Below are 18,919 nucleotides of genomic sequence, written 5' to 3'. Positions count from 1 at the left end.
TTAAAAAATAACACAGCATCTTTGTTTCCTAGGCAAATTACATTAAAAGTAAAGAAACTTTGTTTACAATTTCTTATTAAGAACAGACCAATAATGTACCACTGTTACAACATAGTACAGGGAAGTCTTGCCTCAGCAATCAGACAACAAAAATAAATAGAAGGCATCCATATTGGCAAGGAAGAAATCAAACTTTTGCTCTTTGCAGATGACATGATAATCTGTGTAGAAAATCCCAAAGACTCCACCAAAAAATTGCTAGAACTCATACATGAATTCAGCAAGGCACAGGACAGAAAATCAACGAACAAAAATCTGTTGCATTTCTATATGCCAATAATGAAGCAGCAGAAAGAGAAATCAAGGAATTGAGTCTATTTACATTTGCACCAAAAACCCTAAGATTTTTAGGAATAAACCTAGGAATAAACCAAACCAAAGAGGTAAAAGATCTGTACTCTGAAAGCTATAGAACACTTATGAAAGTAACTGAAGAAGATACAAAGAGATGAAAAGCATTCCACGCTCATGGATTGGAAGAACAAATTTTGTTAAAATGTCTATACTAGGGATCCCTGGGTGGCGCAGCGGTTTGGCGCCTGCCTTTGGCCCGGGGCGCGATCCTGGAGACCCGGGATCGAATCCCACGTCGGGCTCCCGGTGCATGGAGCCTGCTTCTCCCTCTGCCTGTGTCTCTGCCTCTCTCTCTCTCTCTGTGTGTGATTATCATGAATAAATAAATAAAATCTTTTAAAAAAAATGTCTATACTACCCACAGCAATCTACACATTCAATGCAATCTTGATCAAAATAACAGCAGCATTTTTCACACACCTGAAACACACAATCCCAAAATTCGTATGGAACCAGAAAAGACCTGGAATAGCCAACTAATGTTGAAAAACAAAAGCAAAGTGGGAAGCATCACAATCTCAGACTTCAAGCTGTATTACAAAGCTGTAATCATCAAGACAGTACGGTATTGGCACAAAAGCAGACACACAGATCAATGGGACAGGATAGAGAACCCAGAAATGGGCCCTCAACTCTATGGTCAACTAATCTTCGACAAAGCAGGAAAGAATATCCAGTGGGAAAAGACAGTGTCTTCAACAAATGGTATTGGGAAAACTGGACAGCCACGTGCAGAATGAAACTAGACCACTTTCTTACACCCTACCCAAAAATAAATTCAGAAAGACCTAAATGTAAGACAGGAAACTATCAAAATCCTAGAGGAGAAAAGAGGCAACAACTTCTTTGACCTTGGCCACGCAAATTCTTATTAGACACATCCCCAGAGGCAAGGGAAACAAAAGCAAAAAGGAACTATTGGGACCTAATCAAAATAAAAAGCTTCTGCACAGAGAAGGAAACAACAAAACTAAAAGGCAAACAACAGAATGGGAGAAGATATTTGCAAATGGAGTATTGGATAAAGGGCTAGTATCTAGAATCTATAAAGAACTCCTCAGTTTCAACACCCAAAAGATAAACAAACCAGTTAACAAATGGGTAGAAGATATGAATAGATATTTCTCCAAAGACAATGTACAATGGCTAAGACACATGAAAAGATGCTTCAACATCATTCATCATCAGGGAAATACAAATCAAAACCGCAATGAGATACCACCTTACACCTGTCAGAATGGCTAAAATTAAAATTAACAACTCAGGGAAACAACAAATGTTGGCGAGGATGCAGACACTTTTGCACTGTTGGTTGGAATGCAAACTGCTATAGGCACTCTAGAAAACAGTATGGAGTTTCCTCAAAAAGTTAAATATAGAACTACCCTACAACCCAGCAATTGCACCACAAGGTATATATCCAAAGGATACAAAAATGCTGATTCAAAAGGCACATGCACCCCAAAGTTTATAGCAGCATTATCAACAATAGCCAAATTATGGCAAGGGCCATAATGATGAATAGACAAAAAAGAAGTGGTATATAGTGGTACCAGAGAGTCACTCAGTTGGTTAAGAATCTGACTCGTGATTTCAGCTCAGGTCATGATCTCCAGGTTGTGAGATGGAGCCCCATTTCAGGCTTCATGTTGGGTGTGGAGCCTGCATAAGAGTCTCTCTCGCTTTCTTGCCCTTTGCCTCAAACCACTCCCCATCTTTAAAAAAAAAATGTGGTAGGGCAGCCCGGGTGGCTCAGCGGTTTAGGGCCGCATTCAGCCCAGGGCGTGATCCTGGATACCCGGGATTGAGTCCCACGTCGGGCTCCCTGCATGGGGCCTGCTTCTCCCTCTGCCTCTCTCTCCCTCTCTCTCTTTGTGTCTCTCATGAATAAATAAAATCTTTAAAAAAAATTAAAAAATTTAAAAAATGTGGTAAACATGCAAAGGAATACTACTCAGTCATCAAAAAGAATGAAATCTTGCCATTTGTAACAACACGGATGGAACTAGAGGGTATTATGCTAAGCGAAAAAGTCGGTCAGAGAAAGACAAATATCATATGCTTTCAGTCATACATGGAATTTAATAAACAAAATAGATGAACAAAGGAGAAGAAACAAAAATAAGATAAAAAGAGAAGAGGCAAACCATAAGAGACTCTTAACTGTAGAGAACAAATGAGGGTTGCTGGAGGGGAGATGGGTGGACAATGGGCTAAATGGGTGATGGGCATTAAAGAGGGCACTTGTTGGGATGATCTGGGTGTTATATGTAAGTGATGAATCACTGAATTCTACTCCTGAAACCAATGTTACACTATGTTAATTAACTTGAATTTAAAAAAAAAAGAAGAGGCCAATAATAATAGAAAACTTTTCCTTTTAACAAAGACCAAAAAAAACCATAAATTTTAATTTTGTACCAGGATAAATTTTTATTTTTTTAAAGATTTATTTATTTGAAAGAGAGAGCAAGTGAGGGAAGGGGCAGAGGGAGAGATTATCTAAGCAAACTCTCACTGAGTGTGGGGCCCAACGTGGGGCTCAACCTCACAAGCCATGAGATCAGAGCTTGAGCTGAAACCAAGAAACAGACACGTATATAACTGAGCTGCCCTGGAACCCTAGGATATTTTTGATTTATTAAAGCTTATTTTTAAATGAATTCATTTTAATCTTAGCCAGCTTAATTACATATAAAATACCTTTCCCAAGATTCCTTTTCCACTAACCTTCTACAATTTTCTTTGTCCACTTGTCTGTTCTTTGCTCTTTCCCTTTCCAAAACAGCCTGCTTTCTCTTAGGATAAAATCACTTTGATTCTCCTCAACAAAATACACATCCATTCCTCATACCTCCTTTTACTAAAAGCACACATCCTACTTTCTTTGCACACTTTTCATATATAGTTTTCTTTCATCCTTATTATTTGCAGCAGGTGTATTTTTACATGTGTTTAGAACTCTTAACCCTTAGGATCCCTAATTCCCAGCAAAAACTGAAGTGTAAGCAACTATGGATTGCAAATTTATAAATATATTTTATGACTAGAAACATGTGCTTTTCTCATAGGACATTTTCTCAGCATGGCATGAAGTGTGTTCACTAACAGACCCAAATATCATCAGTTTCTCCGTAATAAGTCAAAAGTGGATAAGTCTATTTTCAGTAATGTTTTAATATTTTATCTCCTTTAAAAAAGTATCCAGATATTCAATGAAATTCCATCATTTAAGTCAGCAAAACTCTCAAGTTTGGAGATTTTTGGACCAAAAAATATCCGAGGAAGCTATTTTTAGCCATACATGCCATAAAAACATAATCATTGCACCTAAAAACTTTTTTTTTTAAGATTTTATTTATTCATTCATGATAGACACACACACAGAGAGAGAGAGAGGCAGAGACAGAAGCAGGCTCCATGCAGGGAGCCTGATGTGGGACTCGATCCCGGGACTCCAGGATCATGCCTGGACCGAAGGCAGGTGCCAAACCGCTGAGCCACCCAGGGATCCCCCTGCACCTAAAAACTCTTATCCTACTTTTGTTTATATAGTCCTGTTGTTCCCACTAATTATGTTTAGATCACTCACAAAAACTTCATGAGACATTAGACAATGCCAGGCATCATCTCAAGCAAATTTTCTTGCTGACAGATTTTGTGATAGAGATAACATAAACTTTATTGACTAATAAACCCAGGTAGAATAAAAGTTACGTATCTGCATTATAGTCAATGTTGATAATTCTAAGACATGTCTGTCTTAATTAAACCAACAAACTAGCTTTTATTTACTGATTATCCTGGATCATGTGAACCCAAGAAACATCTGGGTTAGTTTAGTTAATTTATATATGTACTTATTTTTCTTTAAGCCAATTAAATAGAGCTCTTTACAAATTAATTTTGGCAATATTATAAGTAGAAAAATACAGACATAGACATATGTAAACAACCACAGAGATAAGCTTTATTTTTTATTTTTTTAAAGATTTATTTATTTATTCATTCAGAGAGAACGAGGCAGAGACACAGGCAGAGGGAGAAGCAGGCTCCATGCAGGAAGCCCGATGCGGGACTCAATCCCGGGTCTCCAGGATCACACCCCAGGCTGTAGGCGGCGCTAAACCGCTGCAACACCAGGGCTGCCCTAGTTTAAAACAAAACAAAAAAACCTTAGCCATGTCTCAAGCACAAAACTCCTAAGAATGAATAGCTGGATCCAAATTGTGTTTCTAGAAGATGGATTAAGTTTACCTGCTCAAAAAAAAAAAAAAAAAAAAAAGTTTACCTGCTCAGATGGCCAAAGTTTGTGTTTTTTCATGAAAGATTTTTATCTGCATGCTGTTAAAGATCCTTTTTAATTTTTTAAGATTTTATTTATTTATTTGAGAGAGAACGCAGGAGAGAGCGCCCAAGTGGTTGGGAGGGGTAGAGGGAGAGGGAGAAGCAGGCTCCCCGCTAAGCAGGGACACCAGTGCAGGGCTCCATCCCAGGACCCCAGGACCATGATCTGGGCTGAAGGCAGCCGCTTAACTGCTTAATTGCTCAACAGACTGAGCCACCCACGCACTCCAAGGATCCTTTTTAGAGCTGTTTTTGAAATCATTTTGTCTTTTAGAAGCTCCTGCATACCACAGAATGCACTCCATGGTCTCTGAGAGGGTTGGGATCCTCTCTTTACGGTGGCCCTTCAGGTGGATTTATCTAAGTCAAAGTTTCCCCAGAATGGACCATCACAATTCCAAATTATCCAGAAGTTTGCCTATTTTTCCACAAAGGCCACGAGCCTGGTCCAAGGACTAGGGTGAACCTATCCTGCCTTTAGATTCCCTAAAGTGTCTTACCTACAAGGGACCCTGTTTTGAACAGCTGTTCTGAAACAAGGGAATAATGTGTTTTACCCCCGCTCTCGGACAGGATGGGTCACTTACCAAGAAGCTGCAGCAAACAGAAAGAGGACAAATAAAAACCAAACCTCATTTTCTAAAGAGTTAATTCCAATTCTTCTCTAATTCTTAAAATCCTCACCAGGCAAGGCAGTGCCTCCACAGAAACAAAAAATGAATATTGAATAAAGTCAGAGGGCTTAACCAAGGGAGGGAACTCCATTGGAGAGGAGATTTACCCAACCAAAAGAAAAAAGCCATCTCAGGGAAGTGGAGAACACAAAGGGCTTAGGTGGGTACTGCCATTTGTTCTGAGGGTTGTTAGTTCCTCAGGTATTCATCTCCTTCAGATCCCACTTCTGATCACTAAGTAATTTTGACTTTATTTTTTTTTAAGATTTTATTTATTTATTCATAAGAGACACACAGAGAGAGAGAGAGAGAGAGAGAGAGAGACGCAGGCAGAGGGAGAAGCAGGCTCCATGCAGGGAGCCCGACGTGGGACTCGATCCCAGGACATCGGGATTTTCCTTCCTCCTGCTAGAGCAATAAAGTAAACTTTTTCTGGCATAGAAATGAAGTAAGCTGTGATGAAAAGTTCACATGTGGGAGAGCTCCCTGCTACAGGGCTTCCCAACTCCATTCTAAGTAAGATTTCCCTTTATTAATTTTCACTAATCCAACAGGAACATAAGACATTCTTAAGCTCACACAGAACATTCTTCATGATAGATCATATGTTAGGCTACAAAACAAGTAAAAAAGTTTAAGATTGAAATCATAACAACCACAATGGTATAAAACTAGAAATCAATTTTAAGAATAACTGGAAAATAACCAAATACATGGAAATTAAACAACATGCTCTTAACCAACAAATGGGTCAAATAAGAAAGAAAGAAAAAACATCTTGAGACAAATGAAAAGGGAAACATAACATACCAACACTTATGGCATGTGGCAAGTGCTGTTCTAAGAGAGAAATTTAGAGCAGTAAATGTCTATGTTAAGAAACAAAAAGCTCAAACACAAAACCTAACTTTACATCTCAAGGAACTACAAAAAGAAAAACTAGGCCCAAAACTAGCAGAAGGAAGGAAATACAAAGATCAGAGCAGAAATAAATAAACTAGAGACTAAAAAGACAACAGAAAAGACCAGTGGAACTAATAGCTGGGTTTTTTGAAAAGATAAAACCTTAGCTAGATTTAGCAAACCTTAAACCCTTAGCAAAAGAAAAAAAAAAGGACTCCAATAAAAGTATAAATGAAAGAAGAGACTTTACAACTGATACCACACAAATATGCAGAGTCCTAAGAGACTATTAGGAGGAATTATACCCCAACAAACTGACAACTTAGCAGAAACGGATAAATTCCTCCAAATCTACAACCTACCAAAACTGAACCATGAATAGAAAAATCTGAAGAGATTAGGGTGCCTGGGTGGCTCAGTCAGTTAAGCATCTGCCTCCGGCTCAGGTCATGATTCTGGGGTCCTGGAATCATGTATGGCTCACTGCTCAGCAGGAAGTCGGCTTCTCCTTCTGCCCTTCCCCCTGCTCAAGTCTCTTTCAGATGAATAAATAAAATCTTTTTAAAAAATCCAAAGAGACCAATTACTAGTAAGGAGATCAAAGCAGTCATCAAAGCTCTTCCCACAAGAAAAGTCCAGGACCAGATGGCTTCACTGGTGAATTCTAATAAACATTTTCTAAAGAGTTAATTCCAATTCTTCTCTAATTCTTAAAAAAAACAAAAACAAAAACAAAAAACAAAAAAAACCAAAAAACCGAACACTTCCGAACTCATTTTACAAGGCCAGCATTAGCCTGATATCGAAATTAGATAAGAACTTTATAAAAAAATAAAATTACAGGTCAACATCCCTGACAAACATAGATGAAAAAAATCCTCAACCAAATATTAGCAAATTGAATTCAAGAGTACATTAGAAGGATTACACAACACCATGATTGAGTAGAATTTATTCTAACGGTTCAAGGATGATTCAACATCTGCACATCAATCAATGTTCCGAAACAGGAACAACAACACATGAACTACAACAAAATAAAGGATAAAAATCATATAAGCATTCCCTTAGATGCACAAAAAGCATTTCACAAATTCAACATCCTTTCATGATAATAACTCTCAAAAAATTGAATATACAAGAAACATGCTTCAACACCATAAAGGTCATATACAACAAGCCCACAGCTGGTATACTCAACTGTGGAAAGCTTAAGTTTTTCACTTAAGACCAGGAACAAGACAAAGATGCCCACTCTTGCCACTTTTATTCAACACAGTCCTTGAATACCAAGCCAGAGCAATTAAGTAAGGAAGAAAAAAGCCATCCAAATCAAAAAGTAGTAGTAAAATGGTCTCTATCTGCAGATGACATGATGTTATATATAGAAAATCCTAAAGATTCTACTAAAAGAAATTCTAAAACCATGAATTTGGTAAAGCTGCAAGATGGAAAATTAATACACAGAAATCAGTTACATTTCTATATACTAACAATGAAGCATCAGAAGAGAAATTAAGAAAACAAGACTTCGTACAATAGCATCAAAAAATATTTAGGACTTGGGCAGCCCCAGTGGCTCAGCGGTTTAGTGTTGCCTTCGGCCCAGGGCCTGATCCTGGAGACCTGGGATCAAGTCCCACATCGGGCTCCCTGCATTGAGCCTGCGTCTCCCTCTGCCTGTATCTCTGCCTCTCTCTCTCTCTCTCTGTGTCTCTCATGAATAAATAAATAAAATCTTTAAAAATATATATTTAGGACTAAATTTAACCAAAGAAATGAAAGATCTGAAAACCATAAGACATTAGAGAAACTGAAGATACAAATAAATAGAAAGATATTCCATGTTCATGGACAGGAAGGATATTGTTAAAATGTTATACTCCCCACAGTGATAAATATATTCAATGCAATCCTTATCAAAATTCCCAAGGCATTCTTTCACAGAAATAGAACAATCATAAAATTTGTATGAAATCACAAAATAAAATAAAACCTCAAATAGCTAACGCAAACTTAAGAACAGCTGGAAGCATCACACATTCATATTTCAAACTATAGTACAAAGCTGTAATAATCAAAATAGTATGGTAGTGGTATTAAAAACAGACATCTAGATCAATGGAACACAATGGAGAGCCCAGAAATAAACTCATGCATATATGATCAATTAATTTACAACAAATGAGCAAGAATATACAAGGATATGTAGAAGGAAAGGGGAAGAAACTATAATAAGTGGTATTGGGAAAATTGGATAGGCACATGCAAAACAATGAAACTGGACGCCTATCTTACACCATACACAAAAAGCAACTCGAAATGGATCAGACTTGAATGTAAGACCTCAAACTGTAAAATCCCTGGAAGAAAATATAAGAGGTAAGCTTTTTTTTTTTTTTTTTTTTTTTTGAGGTAAGCTCTTTGACATCAGTCTTGGCAATGATTTTTTGGATTTGACACAAAAACAAAAGCAAAGATAAACAAGTGACACTACATCAAATTAAAAACCTTCTGCACAGCAAAGGGCACTATCAACAAAGTGAAAAACAACCTGTCCAAGTGGAAGAAAGTATTTGCAAACCATGTATTGGATAATGGGTTAATATTCAAAATACATAAAGAATTCCTATGACAGAATAGCAAAAAAACCAATCAAATTTAAAAATGGGCAGGGATGCCTCGGTGCCTCAGCGGTTGAGCGTCTGCCTTCAGCTCAGGGCCTGATACCCCCATCGGGCTCCCCACATGGAGCCTGCTTCTCCCTCTGCCTGTGTCTCTGCCTCTCTAGGTCTTTCATGAATAAATAAAATCTCTAAAAAAAAATTAAAAATGGGCAGAATTGAACACTTTTAAAAGATTTATTTAAATAATCTCTACACCCAGTCTGGGGCTTGAATTTACAACCCTGAGATCAAAGTCATGTGCCAGGCACCCCTGAACAGACATTTTTCCAAAGACAACATAGCATGTACACGAAAAAGTGCTCATTACTCATCAGTGGAATGCAAATCAAAACCACAGTGAGACATCATGTCACACCAGTTAGGGTGGTAACCATCAAAAAGACAAGAGATAGGGATCCCTAGGTGGCGCAGCGGTTTGGCGCCTGCCTTTGGCCCAGGGCAGGATCCTGGAGACCTGGGATCGAATCCCACGTCGGGCTCCCGGTGCATGGAGCCTGCTTCTCCCTCTGCCTGTCTCTGCCTCTCTCTCTCCCTGTGTGGCTATCATAAATAAATAAAAATTGAAAAAAAAAACAAAACAAAACAAGAGATAGGGATGCCTGGGTGGCTCAGCAGTTGAGCGTCTGCCTTCGGCTCAGGGCATGATCCCGGAGTCGCGGGATCAAGTCCCACATCGGGCTCCCTGCATGGAGCCTGCTTCTCCCTCTGTGTCTCTGCTTCTCTTTCTCTGCCATGAATAAATAAATAAAATTAAGAAAAAAAAAAACAGAAAGACAAGAGATAAGTGTTGGTGAGGATGTGGAGAAAAGGGAACCCTTATGCACTGTTGGTGGGGATATAAATTGGTGTAGCCACTGTGGTTAATGGTATAGAGGTTTCTCAAAAGTAGAAACTAGAAGTACCCTATGATCCATCAACCTCACTTCTGGGTACTTATCCAAAGGAAATGAGAACAGGTTCTTTAAGAGATATGTGGACTGCCATGTTCACTGCACTAGTGTGAACAATAGTCAAGATATGGAAACTTAAGTGACCATCAAGGGATGGATGAGCAATGATGATATGGATATATATATAATGTATATGGATATACATATGTGTGTATATATACACAATGAAATGTTATTCAGCCATGAGAAAGGATATCCTGCTCCTTGCAACAACACAAATGGACTTTGAGGGCATTCTGCTAAGTGATATAAGGCACAGAAATACAAATACTGTATGTTCTCACATAGGGAATTTCAAAAAGGTGAACTCATAGAAACAGACTAAACTGGTGGTTACAAGGAGCTAGGGAGTGGGGAAGAGATGTTGGTCAAAGATCACACACTTCTAGTTACAAGATGAGTAAATTCAGAAAATCTGATGTACAGCAGTGATTACAGTTAATAATATTGTATCATATACTTGAAAGTTGCTATGTTTTAACTGTAAGTGGTGATTATGTGACATGATGCAGGTGTCTGCTATGGTGGTCATCATTTTGCAACATGTAAGTGCACCACATCAATGCTTTTTTTTTTTTTTTAAGATTTTATTTATTTTTCATGAGAGACACAGAGAGGGGCAGAGACACAGGCAGAGGGAGGAGCAGGCTCCCTGTAGGGAGCCCGATGCTGGACTCTATTCCGGGATCATGACCTGAGCCAAAGGCAGATGCTCAACCGGTGAGCCATGCAGGTGCCCCTTCATCAACACGTTCTATACCTTAAGTTCATGCAGTGTTACAGGTCAATTTTATCTGAAAGCTGGAAGAAAAAAAAAAGACATTATGAGGTGGTGCTGGAACAGATGATGCCAAGTTCCTAGTGGCAATAGGACTCAATGTCTGATATGCTAAGTGTGATAATGATGAGGCTTAGACAACTTATTTCTTCAATTACTTCCAAAGATATACTGCTATGAAAAATTCCTTAGAAGCCCAAGTAGTAATAGACACCAAAAAATCACCTTCCCACTTTGTGAGAACTCAGTGACCTTTACTAAGCATCACTGGCAAAACCAATACAACCCTATCTATATTTGTACAGGGCAATGATCTCTGGGACCTCACTGAAAAGATGAACTAGACAACCCCATCCCATGGTAGGAGCTGGGGGACCATCGGTTAGCACTTGTCTCATTCCCAAGGAACCCCTCCAGTCCAGGCAAACTGGGTGGGTGGTCACCCTCAGGGTCGTTCTGTGTGGCACTTTTTGGTGACTATACTGGCAGTGTCATAAAAGCTTTTCCAAGATGCTCCCACACACAAGATGCTGCCTTGTGAGGTACAGGTGTGCAAAGATGAAGACAGTTCTGCGGGTGCTGTGTGAGAGTGCAGTTATCTTATTTTTTTCAATATGTAGTTTCTAAAGGTCATTCTGGAAATGGACATCCAATGGGCAACTCACTGAAAGTTGTGGGATGTCCTCCACAGGAGCAGCTCCAGAACAGCTCAGTTTAGAGGCAGCACTGGTCTCCCATCCTGGCTCTGCAACTTGATGGCTAGGAGACCCTGATCAAGTCACTCACCTCTCTGTGCCTCGCATTTCCTCATCTATAAAATGTGGAGAGTCACGGTACACGTGCTTCGTATCGATAAGAATTAAATGAATTAAAACATGAAGATTTAAAATCGTATCTGGTACACATAAAGTGCTCAGTAAATGTTATCTTTTCTTTTTACCACCATCATCTAAGAAGGGGTCGTGTTCACTCTCAAGAAAAAAAGATGTGAAAAGTGAAGACCAGAGGGGATACTGTATTATTTCTAACACCTGCAATGGAAAAACCTGTGTCCTTATTTTCAGGGATAGATCAGATGGAGAGTGTTGGGGAAGATGGTCTCCTATGTGACCGGCAGTGGGGGGCCGGTAGCCAACTGCAGAGGAAAGGAACACAGCTGAAACTTTCAAAATGTAAGCCTGGAACTTGATCAATAAGTTTTTGAGCAAATATAACCTATAACAAAAATGGGGGGGGGGAGCACCTCATTCTAATGTCATGCAGAACCTAAAAAGGAGAAATTCTAAAGAGTTGTTACTTGACTAGATGATTTTTGGTTTATATACTATGGTACCAAACAAAATTAGGAGAAACAAAATTGCATGGGATTACACACATGATGTTTATTGAGAACTTCGTCTTGTTACAGAGAATTCATAGCACTTTAGTTACATGATTTGGGTAAGATGCTGGACAGCAAACACGGTTACCAAAAGTCATCTGGTTCTTCAGGAAAAAATCCCCTGAAACTAAATTAGGGAAAGAAAAAAAAACTGTGATTTATTAAATTCTTGTCAAGTTTATTCAGGGATCTTCATAATGTTCTCATTCTTTCTCTGTGGGGTTTCTGTCCTTGCTTACAATTGGTCTCAGAAGCAATTTCACAAGTTAAAAAATGCAATACATTTTTAAGTAACTAATTTTGATTGTTTCACTAATTTCTTACAGGCTGACTTCAATATCTGAACGAACTTGGCTGACACACCAGCAACATAAAGGTTTGCATAGAACATCACATTGAGGAAACCATACCTTTCATCTTTGTCACTAGATGGCAGTGTGTCCACTTCTGAGCCTTCTCTGACAATTTTCTTTGAACTCTGATACAAAAAGGGGAAAAAAAAAACTTTGAAATTACATATATATCTATTTTATTTAACACTCTGATTTCTGTAAGAACTAATTTGAGATATATATACCCAATTCAAGAGTCTAAAAAAGAGGTCACTTTTAAACATGAAATTCAGCAAGCTGGGCAGCCCAGGTGGCTCAGTGGTTTAGTGCCAACTTCAGCCAGGGGTGTGATCCCGGTGACCTGGGATCAAGTCCTGAGTCGGGCTCCCTGCATGGAGCCTGCTTCTCCCTCTGCCTGTCTCTACCTCTCTCTCTTTCTCTGTCTCTCATGAATAAATAAAATCTTTAAAAAATTCAGCAAGCACATCAAAATAAACTATCTGGTATACATTCTCAACATCCACAGTTGTGACTTAAGTAAAATATTGAGGTCTCAGACAGTACTAATGCATTCATTATTCGTGGACAGACTTTTCATTATATTTCTTTTTCTTTCTTTCTTTCTTTTTTTTTTTTTTTACTATTTTATTTATTTATTTGACAGAGAGAAAGAGTACAAGCAGAGTGGTAGGCAGAGGGAGAGGGAGAGGCAAGCTCCCCACCGAGCAAGGAGCCTGATGATGGGCTCAATCCCAGGACTCCAGGATCATGACCTGAACTGAAGGCAGATGCCTAACCAACTGAGCCACCCAGGCACCCCTTCTTTCTTGTTTTTAGAATAATGAGACATTCCAATTTTTATAAAATTTGACAAATCAAAACCTCCTCAATCTTTACTTAAGCAAAAAGTGATGAAATTTTGTTGTCACGACTGTAATGTTATCAAAAAGACCCAAGGCTCTATTTGGACTGTGGATTTTTTTTTTAAATTTTTAAAAAGATTTTATTTATTTATTCATGAGAATACACAGAGAGGGGAGAGAGAGAGGCAGAGACACAGGCAGAGGGAGAAGCAGGCTTCATACAGGGAGCCTGACCTGAGACTCGATCCAGGGTCTCCAGGATCACACCCTGGGCTGCAGGCGGCACTAAACTGCTGAGCCACCAGGGCTGCCCTGGACTGTGGATTTTCTATGCTTTCTACCATTTTGTCTCCAATGGCGAAGGCAGATTTGGGTTCTATAGTTTTCAAACAAACCAAAACATCCCTTGGCACCCCCCTCCACAGAAGGCTGGTCCACAGTGTCAGCACCTTATCTGCCATCTCCTGGTCTTGATTCTGCTGAATAATTTTCATGTATTTCTCTAAAAGATTTTCATCACCAACAGCTTTCTCCTTCATTTCTTCAACACTCAATTCTAACTCTTTTTCCATTTCAATCTTCAATGATTCTTCAATCATCCTCTGTGGAATAGACACCAACAAAGGAAATATACAAATACATTAAAACTTTTAAGTGTTTAAAAAGGCATGGTAATAGAGTCCTGATCCTTTAAGTACATCCCGCATACCAAAGAACTATTGAAGTCACTGCTACCAAAGGGGGGCAAACAGGTCCTCTCTATTTTTTTTTAAAGATTTTATTTATTTATTCACGAGAGACACAGAGACAGAGAGAGAGAGAGAGAGAGAGACATAGGCAGAGGGAGAAGCAGGCTCCATGCAGGGAGCTGGATGCAGGACTCGATCCTGGGACTCTGGGATCATGACCTGAGCCAAAGGCAGATGTTCAACCACTGAGCCACCCAGGCACCCAAAACAGGTCATCTCAATGAAGGAAGGGATCAATTTGCCTAAAGTGTCCTGTGCTTTACACCAAATTAACCAGGAGTCCAAGGAACATCCGTATGGAAGATGAATTTCAGTAAGACTTGGGTGTAAGAAGAGGCCAGAGTAATACACATACCTGGCACCAGAATCAGAACACGGAAGGCCAGAAGAGAACCAGAGGAAGGAGGAGGGCAGGGGAGCCCCTGGAGGCCACTGTTGACCAGCAGTCACTTCCCTGGGTTATTCTAGTCCCAGGCTAGCTGACCTTAGAAGTCTTTCTTTTCTTTTTTCTTTCTTTTCTTTCTTTTCTTTTCTCTTCCTTTCTTTCTTTTCTCTTCCTTTCTTCTTCCTTCCTTCCTTCCTTCCTTCCTTCCTTCCTTCCTTCCTCCTTCCTCCCTCCCTCCCTCCCTCCCTCCCTTCCTTCCTTTCTTTCTTCTTAGAAGTCTTTAAACCCCATTTAAAAAGAGAATACCTAAAGCAAAGCCAAGCCTACCTCCTTTATGGCTTATTTCCAGGACCAGATGAAAATGCTGCAAATGAGCTTGCAAAAGCTCCCCTTTGTTGCTGAACTTCTAAGGTCTATGTTATTTATACACAACCTTTCTCAGTGCTCTTAATAAGCAAAGGAGAAGATGGGGATGCTTACATTAGGCTTTTAATAATACTAAATTTAATACTACTAAATACTTATACTACTAAAATTTGTATGGAACCGCAAAAGACCGCAAAAGACCCCCACATAGCCAAAGCAAACTTAAAAAAGAAGAACAAAGCCAGAGGTATCCCAAGCCACTTCAAGATATACTACAAAGCTGTAGTTATCAAAACAGTATGGCACGGGCACAAAAAATAGACACATAGACCAATGGAACAGAATGGAGTCCAAAAATAAACCCATGCTTATATGGTCAACTGATCTACAACAAAGGAGGCAAGAATATACAGCAGGGAAAAGAAAGTTTCTTCAATAAATGGTGCTGGGACAACTGGACACAGTAACATGCAAAATGATGAAACTGACCACTTTCTTAAAAATAAGCTCAAAATGGATTAAAGACCTAAATGTGCAACCTGAAACATAGAAATCTTAGAAGAGAGCACAGGCAGTAACTTCTCTGACATTGGCCGTAGCAACATTTTTCTAGATATGTCTCCTGAGGAAAGGAAACAAAAGCAAAAACAAAACAAAACAAAACAAAAAACCCAAAACTACTGGGACTACATCAAGATAAAAAGCTTCAGCACAGTGAAGGAAACCATCAGCAAAAAAAAAAAGGGATGCCTGGGTGGCTCAGTGGTTTGGTGCCTGCCTTCAGCCCAGGGCATGATCCTGGAGTCCGAGAATCGAGTCCCGAGTTGGGCTCCCTGATGGAGCCGACTTCTCCCTCTGCCTGTGTGTCTCTGCCTCTCTCTCTCTCTGTGTGTGTGTGTCTCTCATGAATAAATAAATAAAATCTTAAAAAAAAAACCCCAATGTATTGAATGGAAGAAAATATTTGCAAATGATATATCCAATGAGGGTTAATATCCAAAAATATAAAAAACTTACACAACATGAAAAAAAAACCCAACAATCCAATTAAAAATGGGCAGAGGACCTGAACAGACATTTCTCCACAGACAACATATAGATAGCCAACTACCAAAGGAAGAGATGCTCATCACTCATCATCAGGGAAATGCAAATCAAAACTACAATGAGGTATCACCTGACACTTGTCAGAATGGCTAAAATCAGAAAGACAATAAACAAGTGTTGGCGAGGATGTGGAGAAAAAGGAACCATTGTGCACTGTTGGTGGGAATGCAAACTACTAGGGTGCAGCTACTGTGGAAATCAAGATGGAGGTTCCTCAAAAAATTAAAAATAGAATTACCATCTGATCCAGTGATTTCACTACTGAGTATTTACTTAAAGGGAAAAAAAAACCCCACTAAATTGAAAAGATATGTGCACCCCTAGGTTTACTGCAGCATTATTTACAATAGCCAAGATATGGAACCAACTCCAGTATCCATAGACAGATGAATGGATAAAGAAGGCATGATATATATATATACATAATGTAATATTACTCAGCCATAAAAAGGATGAGATCTTGCCAATTGTGACAACATGGATGGACCTAGAGGATATTATTCTAAGTTAAATAAGTCAGAAAAAGACAAATACCATATGATTTCACTTACATGTGGAATCTAGAAAACAAATGAACAAAGAAACAACAACCCCAAAACACCCAGACTCAAATACAGAGAACTGGTGGTTGCTAGGGAGAAGATGGGTAGGGGGATGGGTGAAAGAGACAAAGGGGATTAAGAGGTATACACTTCCAGTCATAAAATAAGGAAGTTACAGAGATCTGAAGTACCGCATAGGGAATATAGTCAATGTTGAATGGTAAGAAAACCAAAACCAAACCATCAACAAAGTTACCTTCCACTCCTATGACTTCAGGCCACACTAAGGACTCATGTCCCTGAGAGGAAGGTACTTACTGAAAGTAAACCATGGGAAAAGCAGCGTGGAGAGTTTGCATGTATTTAGCATTACCCGCTCTTGATCCAGTTTTTCTAGTTCTTTTCGTTCCCTTTCCAAAGCCTCTTGCCACTCATTCTGCCTTCTTTCTTCTCTCTCCTTGCGTTCTCTCATGTGCCCTTCCCATATTTTTTCTTCTTCCTTCGGTTCTCCCATTTGTTTCTGATCTTTGCCTAATGGGAAAGAGAGAGAACACGTAGTTTTTCCAGCATCGGATTTTTCAAACGAATGCATGACTACTTTCCAGGGGCCTTTGCCAAGACTCAGGAAGATTGTTTGGTTCTTAGAGGACTCCTGAGTTGCTCCATCTTGGAGCCCCCAAACCCACTCCTAGCACTGCACCCTGCCTTTTGCTTTGGTGAGATGAGGACAAGTCACTCATAATACGATGACATTAACTCTTTTTTTTAAGATTTTTTATTTATTTATTCATGAGAGACATAAAGAGAGAGAGAGGCAGAGACATAGGCAGAGGGGGAAGCAGGCTCCATGCAGGGAGCCCGATGTGGGACTTGATCCCGAAACCCAGGGATCAGACCCTGAGCTGAAGGCAAACACTCAACTGCTGAGCCACTCAGGCCTCCCAGACAACTCCCCCACACACCCCAGTCTCAGCTTCTCACCCTCTGGGTCTGCCTCTGCCCCTCCCCCTTAGCTTTAGGACTCAGACTTAACCCTTATTCCCTCTTCACTTGCACAGCACTTTCCCGACTCTTCCCCTTGCTCCCGTACAGGGGTCCCAGTCTCTCCTGACCCAGACAGGACGCAGTACCCCCCCCTCCCCACTCTAGCCAGCGTGCTGCTTGCACCCACTTCCTCCAGGCTGATCCTCAACACTTCCCACACCTCCTTCTCTAGTCCTGACCTCTCCGTTTCCTTACACCCTGCTTTCTAACAGGTTTCCTGCCATCTTCCTGCCATCAACACACAGAGACACCCTCCCCCCTCACAGCCCTGGCTTTATACTGAACTCCTCATTCCTGTCCCTTTAATCATGCTTTTTCCATACTATGTCCACTCGGCCACCAGGGCTTACAGGTTCTTCGTCCTCCACCTGCTGCAGTGAGGGTTCCTATCACCATTTACCTGGGCAGCTGAAATCACCTAGTCAAAGCTTTCCATGACACTGGCTTCTCTGCCTTCAAGCAACCCACCTTCACCTTTGTGAGCACCAGTCACTTCCTGGATCTGCTCTGCATATTCTGCTCTGGGGGAGTCCAAATCCACAGTGGTTTAGGCTGACAATTTGTCTTTTTCTCTCCAGACTGCCTTCTTCTATCATCATAGCTTCCCATTTGAAATATTCCACCTGTAGAGCAGCGCGCTCAGTTACCTGAGTACAGCTGCATCAGCCTTGCGCCATGCCTTTTTCACCATCTCCTTAACCCGATGTGCCCCCTTCTTCTCCCAAAACCTTACCTACGGTGCAAGCCCTCACCTAAATGCCACCTTCTCTGCAAGGTCCTCCTTGTTCCTTAAAGTGACAACTGGCCACTCCAGCACCATATTCACACAGTACTTTGTACCTGCCTTCTCAAAACCCATATGCATCTGTCTCCCTGCTTCTATCCCTTCTGCTCAAGGACCAGGTTTTAATTGTTTGTTCTCTGAGCTTGCACCACAGGTCTCCAGGCCTCTCACACTGAATCCAATCTCAGTCCCAGAGAGGACTGTGCTGACTTTTTCTTTCCCAGCCCTGGCCTATAACCTCAACTTTCCCCAGCAATGCTAATGAACAACAAGTTCACAGGTTCACCAAGGGACTTCAAAACTCATTGCAGTGCCCTGTTCTAAGTCACTAGCAAAAAGTTCGTTTTACTAATAAAAGAGGAACAACATAGTCTTAATTCTGGTCATGAAATTCAAATCCCAAAGGAGGCTGACCATTTCTATAGGCAGCGACACAGCCTCTTCCCGGCCAGGGGAAGGAGGGTTACTCCTGGATGTATCACACACTCACACAGAACAGCAATCTCGGCGTAGGAATGTTGTTTGGAAGCTACTTTACACAGATGAAGAGAAAAAGGCTGCTTCTTCCCTGAGAAGTGTACTTTGTAGCTGCCTAGTGGCGTACTGAAACTGA

At 40.2% G+C, this 18,919-nt stretch overlaps 1 protein-coding gene across 6 annotated transcripts in view; it reads right to left on the bottom strand.

The window, feature by feature from the left end:
- Positions 1-12,110: 12,110 nt before the first annotated feature.
- The window catches only part of OFD1 (OFD1 centriole and centriolar satellite protein), a 54,125-nt gene continuing 47,316 nt past the window's right edge, over positions 12,111-18,919 (bottom strand). For 5 of the 6 annotated variants that reach the window (XM_038586838.1, XM_038586840.1, XM_038586837.1 and 2 more), the window contains 4 exons: positions 16,852-17,009; positions 13,779-13,931; positions 12,545-12,612; positions 12,116-12,261 (listed from right to left, as the gene is read on the bottom strand). In XM_038586838.1, the coding sequence (XP_038442766.1) occupies positions 12,219-12,261; positions 12,545-12,612; positions 13,779-13,931; positions 16,852-17,009 (422 nt within the window). In that variant the 3' untranslated portion in view covers positions 12,116-12,218. Of the gene's footprint in view, positions 12,262-12,544; positions 12,613-13,778; positions 13,932-16,851; positions 17,010-18,919 lie in introns of all 6 variants that reach the window. The other variant, XM_038586836.1, reaches the window with a different exon arrangement.

The sequence above is a fragment of the Canis lupus genome, chromosome X (genome assembly GCF_011100685.1).
Source record: "Canis lupus familiaris isolate Mischka breed German Shepherd chromosome X, alternate assembly UU_Cfam_GSD_1.0, whole genome shotgun sequence".
Lineage (NCBI taxonomy): Eukaryota > Metazoa > Chordata > Mammalia > Carnivora > Canidae > Canis > Canis lupus.
Note: the sequence above shows the minus strand (reverse complement) of the source record. Positions and strands in the feature narration are given on the sequence as shown.